The 8794-nt window shown below is 42.6% G+C and overlaps 1 protein-coding gene across 1 annotated transcript; it reads left to right on the top strand.

Moving 5' to 3' along the window:
- Positions 1–2638: 2638 nt before the first annotated feature.
- cited4b (Cbp/p300-interacting transactivator, with Glu/Asp-rich carboxy-terminal domain, 4b) lies at positions 2639–5453 on the top strand. The gene is made up of 2 exons (XM_059339381.1): positions 2639–2875; positions 3794–5453. The coding sequence occupies exon 2, from the start codon at positions 3803–3805 to the stop codon at positions 4574–4576; it is 774 nt and encodes a 257-aa protein (XP_059195364.1). The 5' UTR covers positions 2639–2875; positions 3794–3802; the 3' UTR covers positions 4577–5453.
- Positions 5454–8794: the final 3341 nt, after the last annotated feature.

Here is an 8794-nt window from a genome sequence, read left to right as displayed (position 1 = left end):
AAACACAAATCACAACTCAAAAAAGCTCTAAATTTGGCTGAATTATAAAGGGTATAAGTTATACCCTTTATAATTCAGCCAAATTTAGCGCTTTAAAATTTAACGCTTTTTTACTGTATAAGTGGTAAAATGAAGAGCGATTTGGGAGCCGAAAGAGCCGGCTCATCTAGCTGAGCTGAGCCAAATGATCCAGCTCACTAAAAAGAGCCCAAATTCCCATCACTAGTCAAGATCATAAAAAACACTCTGACGGAAAACATCAATTGTGAAATATAGTCTACTTGTGCTACATCTGGGGATTAAAGTTTATAACATGACATCATAGAAATGGGGCGTTTAAGTGACACTCCTACACGGCAGCACAGCCCTGCATTTTAAACGAAAACACACCGAGAACTGACACAAGGAATGATGTAAAAAATGCATGAGACAGTATTTTTTTGTTCAAGCCATGCAAGGAACTTTGCTTATAGCCATGCTTGTAAATGAAAATAATGTTACACATACTCACAAAATAGTCCTTTTCCACTCTGCTTTACTATTTCTAGCTTGCCGTAAATGCAACACATTCAGTACATTCTAGGTGAAACCTCCCCCAGGTTTCCCCTCAACCTGTGCCTGCGCTCCCACCAGCCATAGCTCCCTGACAGGTTCAGATATTTAGCCTGCTAGATATCTGGAATGTGTCTGCGATGCATCAGCAAGACTCAGCCATCACGTCTTTAAAAAGTTCACACATATCGCTCCAACACCAATTTGTGAGCGCTACGCCAACATGGCATGTCGGACACTTTGACATGTAGACTGCAGGTTGCAGGGATCGAACCGTTGACCTCCCAATTAGTGGACTACCACTCTACCTCCTGAGTCACAGCCGTGGAAAATGAGGGCCAGAGTCATGTAGTGTGGACTACACATGAGCTACTAATTCTGACAACCCTGTTCAGAGCGTGAAACCTGTGTGAAATGAATCAATCCTCCCAACAGCAGCGATTTTATTGCATGTTTTACAGTTTGGCACAGGGGTGTGTCCAAGCTGGAAAAGAGAGCAACACTTCCTTGCTGCCTATTGCTCCTATAAACACAGTCACATGTCCTCTTTCTCTTGCTCTTTATCTCTGAAATAAAAACACACTTGCTCACATAAGCACAGAAGTCAATAAATGGCTCAAGGCATGGTGTTTGTAGGCTCCTCTCCCAAACCATAGAGGAGATGTGAAACATACACAATGTACAGAAAAGCACCCTTTAAGGAATAAGACTGCAGTGTATCCTTCCATCTAATTACAACAACACAAGCCTGTTCAATGGATATATAATTACAAAATGCATATCTTCCACTACAATCATGGCTGATTGCGATTTCATGCAAATATCCTGGGTTTTAAGCAGACGCAGTGATGTGATTGGTGAGCTCCAGAAGGTTTGGACACATTTCCTGCACTCTCTAATGCAAATGACACCATTAGGAGCATTTGGCCCTGGGATAAAAATAAAGACTCTTTTGATGCATTTTAAAACGCTTGTTTGTCATATTGTCACAGACTGCAGTAACCTTGCACACAGAACACTCTCTACTAAAAGCTCATCGCAGCTCAAGAGAAACTTATGTTGATTGTGTGTTTTCTTTGGACTGACTGGCTGGGTGAGTTTTTGTTCCTGATAGTGCCCACACCTGGGAGTGGCTTATTAACACTAGCTCAAAGTGGCTGGACAATGTCAAACAATGACAAACGCCTGCCAGTGGTTGCCCATTTATAGTTGAATTCCCAGGACAATAGATTGGCTCGCTCTCCCAAAGTGGTTCCATTCATTTGCAATTGCAGGCAAGAGGTCGTTGTCCTGAAGTGGGCAATCAAGAGATGTGTGCATCTGCAGAGAGTAGGCACGCTCACACACAGGAACATACACACATGCCTGCATCCACAGTCCACACACGTAAAGCAGGATAACACACATCCGTGCACAGCAGTAGTTACTCTGCCGCTGCAGCTAGTGTGGCCTAGAATAGCACACAGGCTACATTCCTCTGCCCTCCCTCCACTGCCTCGCTGAGGCGAACACACAGCAGACTGGTGGGTCACATGGACCAACAGTGATCTTGGAGATGAAGTGTACGAGCACAGAGCAGGATAACACTCTGGCTACACATACACACAGGCCAAATAGATAAGTAGGTGCAGACAAGTTGGGAACAGGAATTTTTACAGTAATGTTATGCTGTCTGAAACACACTGGGAGATATGAGCATGCATGACACCTAAATACATAAATAAATATATATATATAAAGTATAAAAACAATACATGTATGAGATTCCTATCTATCTATCTATCTATCTATCTATCTATCTATCTATCTATCTATCTATCTATCTATCTATCTATCATTATTTAAACTTAATAAAAGCCCCATTGTCAATATTTCACCACCAAAACAGCAGCAGTTACTTATAAAGACAAACAAGATGTCCAAATATTCTTTCAAAAAGAAACAGTGGGGAGGAGGGTATTTAAATTGGCTACTGTGTCACAGCTCTCCAACAGCCCCTTTTTCTCTACGCCCATGCACAATTATATTAAGTAGGGCCAATAGGAACAAAGAAGAGGCAGGACCGAGGCTCCACCTCTCCCCGACTGCCTTCCTCTGAGCTTTTTAGATGTACATAATCCCTGAGTTGACCCAGAAAATAGGCAGTCGTTTCAAGATCTGATGCGGCAGTCTTTGTGCACACCGTCCCCGCTTGAGCATGAAGCGTAACCCTGTGGAATACATACTGTAATTTCAGAGGAGCTTTGCCTTGCAGAGGAAAACTGTTTAAATAGACGGAGCCGAAGCAAAGTCGCGCAACTTTGTGAAAACGTAGCGGATACGGGTAAGTGATTTTTATCGGATTTATTTGTTGGAGAAATTGGGGTTTTGGTGTGTGGTGGTCTACGGGGCTGCTGCTCCATTGTTTGCATTCCCTTGTTTCAAACTCGAGGTTAACAAAACGGATATTATTAGGCTACGATGTGCAGCGTAATTGAATATAAACATTTTAACACATCGGTGGAAAGTAATCGGAGAAAACCGAAGCCTTTGTTGGATTTGATGCCTTGTTAGAAATGTGGTGATTCAGCTGTTGGGGAGATGTTGCATGATGTCAGTGTTCTTTGTTGCAACCTTACGTGCGTAAAATGTAACAGATTTTTCTGCCTCAGCTGACATGCAACATAGATGGGATTTAAGGAATGCATTTTGCGATGCACGCATTTTTTCTCCGTTTTTGCCGATCCAGTCGTGCATGAATTATCCGGCTGAAAAATGTACCCAAACAATGTATGTTAACCTGTATTTCCGACCTGGGCGTTCATTCCTTGGCACAAAGAGGGGAGGTTTTAGGAAGACTAAACACACGAGTAAGGGTTTCAGTGCTAAACAACCGTGCATATATATTTTCCCCCGGAAGCTTGTCGGTGGTTTAACTTGGGGTGGAATTGAGACATTACAAGGGAAATTGAATCTTTTTTTCTTTTCAATGAAGAAGCATCGTGTGGTCAATGTAAGAGAAGTCAATTGGCTGGGATTTAAACTGGTTTTAACCACAGCAATGTAAAATCCCTTACATTGCAATATCCCATTTAACACAAATATTGTGCATCTTAATATATCTGGTGCAAATGGATAGCTACATATGTTATTGTCATGTCAGTCTTGATCCAGCGTCACCTCCCCTTAAATGTTTTTACAGCTCCCAAACATCTTGTCTGCCCTTTGCGCTGTTCTAACACTGTCTCCTCTCTGTTCATAGACAGGAGGCATGGCAGACCATCTGATGATGCCCATGAATCACAGCTCAGCGGGCGCCAGTCTCCACGGTTACAGGATGGGCATGAATGGCGGCCTGCAGGCAGGTCACCAGCAGCATCCCAACCAGCAGGGCATGCGGGCGCTGCCCAACGGCCAGATGATGCACTACGGTGGCGCCCAGGCCAACATGGAGACCGCCATGAGGCAGCGGCAGGGCATGGTGGCTGGACCCATGAATGGACAATTGAACGGAGCCCAGATGGGCCACCACCAGATGACCTCTGGTAACATGATGTATAATGGTCAGCCCCAGCAGCAACAGCATCACCCTCAGCAGCAGCATCACATGCACCCGCAGCAGCACCAACAACAGCACCAGCAACAAGTCCAGCACCCGCAGCAGCAGCAACAGCAACAGCAACAACAGTTCATGAACGGAGGCTTAACGTCCCAGCAGCTTATGGCCAGCATGCAGCTGCAAAAACTCAACACCCAGTACCATGGACACCCACTGGGGCCGATGGGCGGGAACCACATGGGGCCCACGACCCAGTACCGCATGAACCCGGCCCAGTTGGCCAACATGCAGCACATGGCGGGGCCGGCCCTGGCCCTGAACGGCATGGACGCGGATATGATTGACGAGGAGGTTCTGACCTCGCTGGTCATGGAGCTGGGTTTGGATCGGGTCCAGGAGCTGCCAGAACTCTTCCTGGGCCAGAATGAGTTTGACTTCATCTCAGACTTTGTCAGCAAACAGCAGCCCAGCACCGTTAGCTGCTGAGAGGACCTGATTTGCAATGGGGCACAAACGGAGACAGGAGAGTGAGAATTGTCCAGGGTGGATGAAGAGTGCTCATCTCTTCACTTTTTATTTTGTGAGCACCTCCCTGTACAACTCAGCCCAGTTGTGGCACAGGATGCACAGCAGAGAACTCTGGATATCCACAGGGAACACAGTGCTCCAGTCTCACATGTGCTAGTGGCCAGAGGGCGGCCCAGTTCCACCTCTCCCATTTCCTGGACATGAATGTAATAAAGAAATGCTGAAATTCTTAAAAGCCACTCTGAACAATGCTGTGACACTGTGTAGCCTGCAAGCCTGGACTCCATGACAGTTTACCAGTAAAAAGGTGTATTTATTTATTCCTATCTGAGAAAACTGATATAAAGAAGAACCACCTTCTCCATTTTGGGAACCAAGTGGTTTTAATGATTTTTTTCCGAGAGTAGGATGGGAGAGAAAATTTAAATTAAGTTCTCCGCTCATGATTTTTTTTCCCATTCTATTTGGCCTAGTATTTAAATAAGCTCAGATGACAAGGTCACCTAAAAGAGCCTGGATTTTCTATCATAACAGACACGATAGAAGTACAATGTTATCTCATTTGAATGGGAGCCTCATCCAGATTTTAAAAACGGTTCACTTTTTGCTAAAGTGCTGCCTTTTTTAGATGTGATGTTCTCAAAAAAAATCTACTGCTTTTACTGTATGAAGCTGTATAACTCCAACATGTCCACACTGTTGTGTTCTATTGGAGATGTAGAACCGCCTTAATCGCGCAGATTCTTATTTATTGGTTGTTTATATTGTCCCCTTTTTGTGGTCAAGATGGGGGGATGGTCTTTGTGAAGGGGGTTTTGAGGATCAATAAAGATGGCCTGGATAGAAATGTGGCCTGCTTTTCCATTCATTGCACAGTTCTTCCCTCGGGCAGCGGAGAGCTTGCTAAGTGCTTAAGTTAACCTGTGGGTGAAGGGAAACCTCAGTTTCTTTTCAATCTGGGTTGGAAATGTTTAAACAGATACAACATTCATGCTATTTGACAAGGATATATACTCTACCACAAGTCTCCTGGGTTCTCAGCATCCTTGCCTTTTCTCTATTGTGCCATTTTAATTGCTATTAATGCCACTGATATCACTGATGGCAACATGATTGACATACACTGATAATTACATGTGTTCCTCTGGTGACATCGCAGGTAGTGATAGTCAAATGTGATTTGCTATTCAACACTTTTCTTGATGGTTATCAATGCAAATACCATGCAGTGACATTATAGGTGGTACTAATGTTTATTATAATGGCAAGATATTCATTCCAAGGTTGGCAGGCTTACAAAAGCAGCATTTGAATAACAGTGGTTTCTCTGCAGCACCACAAACATTTGTTTCTTTTCTCTGTGTGTGTAAGCAGTAATGAGTGTGTGTGTGTGTGTGTGTGTGGTTGGGGGAGGTGAAAAGGACCAAAGAATGCTTACCTTGATGGGGGTTTAACTGACTTAAAGCTTGTAAGCCCTGACTCAAAGACAGTGCTGCTTTTTTCCAGCTCTCCCACTGGATGGTCAGAGAAACTCACCATTGGCTCTAAATAATAACAAAAGACTTATGCAAATTCAAGACAACCCCTCTTCAGTCTAAGTCACAGCCAGTTGGAGAAGTAAAACAATTTTCCTCATATAATTGCATTCATTATGAAATGAGGGTAAAGAGATTCTCTGCAGTGGCTGAGTTTGTTGGATTGTTTTGTGCCTGCGGGCTATGAAAATGCTTGATTGAGGTCATGTTGGGAATGTCATCACCGCGTCTAGCTTTTCACATTGTCAACAAAGGCATCTTTAGTGAGTAACAAGGGGAAAATGAGAGCACTGTTGTTGCCAACCAGGAATAGTGTTTGCTGATTGCTCAATTTTTTGAGTCAACTCTGCTCCTAAAGCAGCCTCGTCTACTCTCATTTGTCCAATTGTGCTAAAAGGGTGCTCAGTTCTAAACACGGTATCATGGATGATCCAAACTGAAATATCCTGGCCTGAATGCGGGCTTGTTTCAAGTAACAGAGACTAGCTTAAGGGTGTGTGTGTGTGTGTGGATTTTCTTGGCTTTGCACTGTCAAGAGAATGGCTCATAAGTAGGCCAACAGCCTTGGCACAGTGCTTAGTAACGGTTGCAGGTCCCTTGCCCAGTGCCAATCTGGTGAGATGGTCTTCTGGTGTGTGGCACATGGGGCTTGTTGGCATACTGTCAGAACTCTGTCTCCTCATATATCTCATAATTGTATGCTGCACTGTGAGCTCCTTGTTTAGCCCCAATTAAATGCAGAGGGTTTGTTTCTTGATTGTGACTCTATAGACGAATTGTTAACTACACTAAACAGCCATGTTTGCTCTCCCAATCCCTTGTTATGACTGACGCCCGCCTCACAGAGGCCAGTCTAGACGCATGCTAAGCAGGGTGGGACACTCGGAGACGTTTACAGTTACTTCTGTTTTTCTTGCTCTCTCTCGTTTTCGGCCCACCCACATCAACTGCTCAATACGACGCTGTGTCTTCCTGTGTTTTCTCAATTTAAGTCAGACGGCAAAAGCCACATTCTGATAGAGAGGCAGACAGGCAAAGTGAAAGACGCAAGACATGAAAAGAGGGTGAGAGAAAATGTAAGGATCTCTCAAGTTTGCAATCAGCAACTAGGTGGAGGGATTTTTTTGTTTAAGTCCTCGGGGATTTCTTTGGGTTTTCCCTCAACACTTTTATGATTCCATTTAAAACCCTGCAATAAACAGCATGCACGGTATGCTAAATGCAACCCAGATAACATTCCTCTCTTCTGCCACATATCTCTGTATGAACTGTATATGTCTATACATTGAGCACTGTCTAGTTTTCCAGGCTTTGGTCCAGCTGGTGCCAAGCCTGAGCTGGTGGTAATCTTGAGCCCTAGTGCCAGTGATGGATAGGTGGTCATTTGCTGTTGTCATGCATGGCCAGGTCTACACATACACACACACACACTCACAGCATCAGCACACAACCTGATCAAACAGGCTAACTGGGATACCCCAATATCAGTGTAGAGTCAGGGGAAGATAAAGGATTTATGTCTCATCTGTCATTGTGATTCTTACACCTACACTATGTTGGTAGATTATGGTGGATCTGGTGTAGGTGTAAATGAGTGAAAGAACATCCAGGAAATACAGGGTGCATTCAAGGTCTTGAAAGTAAGATGCTTAATTTTAGCTGTTGTGTTTTCAAGCTTTGGGATGTGTTTGAATTTGGATACACTCACTAAAAAACGTTTTTCACAATAATCTGTTGTTTCATTGACACAATCAATCGTGTATCATACTGAGTGATTGTCTTTTAATATTTTGAAATTATGTTGTCTGACATTAACTGAAAAGGAAGTGTGTTTCACAGTTTAATTCATAGGTAGAACTTAGATCTTGTGATAAATGCTGCAGGAGTATGGGCGTTTTTGGTTAAATTACCTTGAAAATGCTTTGAAAAGTGCTTGAAATTTACCCTTTAAGAAGCTGTATGAAACCTGTACTTGAAAATGCTTACTTTTAAACATTACCTGGTGTTTTTTCTACACAATCCCTATTGTAAACCACATTTTTTTTAGTATTTGAAATGAAACAATCCTTTCTTTCACCTGACATTCAGCTAGAAATGTCCTCCGTCAATCCCTTACTCTGGAAATTAGCAAGCATTAAAAAGTCATGATCAAAACTTACAATTAAACTTAATATACAGCTGCACTGCAAAAAAAGGGGTGTCTAAAAACAAAATAAAAACACTAAATCTGAGGGAAATGATCTTGCTGCATGGACAGATAATTTCACTTGACAATATTTCTTGAATTAAGATTGTTAAATCTAGAAATAAGCATGTTGAACACTTAAAATAAGAAATTAAGCCTTAAAACAAGATAAATATCTAACACTTCTAATGTTTTTTTCATCTTGGTAAGAAACAAATAATTTGCAGCGTGGTAAAATAAACTGTCAATATGCATTGATTGCTGTGGAATTGAAGAGATTCTGTATATTTTCTTTTTTTTGAGAGTCTGGAAATTTCTGTTTTAGGTACCTTGAAAGAGCTTTAATTTTCCTCTTAAAAAGATGTAAAAACCCTGACAATATGACTTAATGTAGTGTAGTAGAAGTGGTGGAAAGTTCTAATTCTGAAAAAGTATGACTAATCTGAGCATTACCTT

This window comes from Centropristis striata, chromosome 8 (assembly GCF_030273125.1).
Source record: "Centropristis striata isolate RG_2023a ecotype Rhode Island chromosome 8, C.striata_1.0, whole genome shotgun sequence".
Classification (NCBI taxonomy): Eukaryota; Metazoa; Chordata; class Actinopteri; order Perciformes; family Serranidae; genus Centropristis; species Centropristis striata.
This window is presented reverse-complemented; position numbering and strand designations above follow the sequence as displayed.

Coding starts and splice junctions, on each gene's coding strand:
- cited4b (XM_059339381.1), top strand. CDS start 3,803: ATGGCAGACCATCTGATGATGCCCATGAATCACAGCTCAGCGGGCGCC.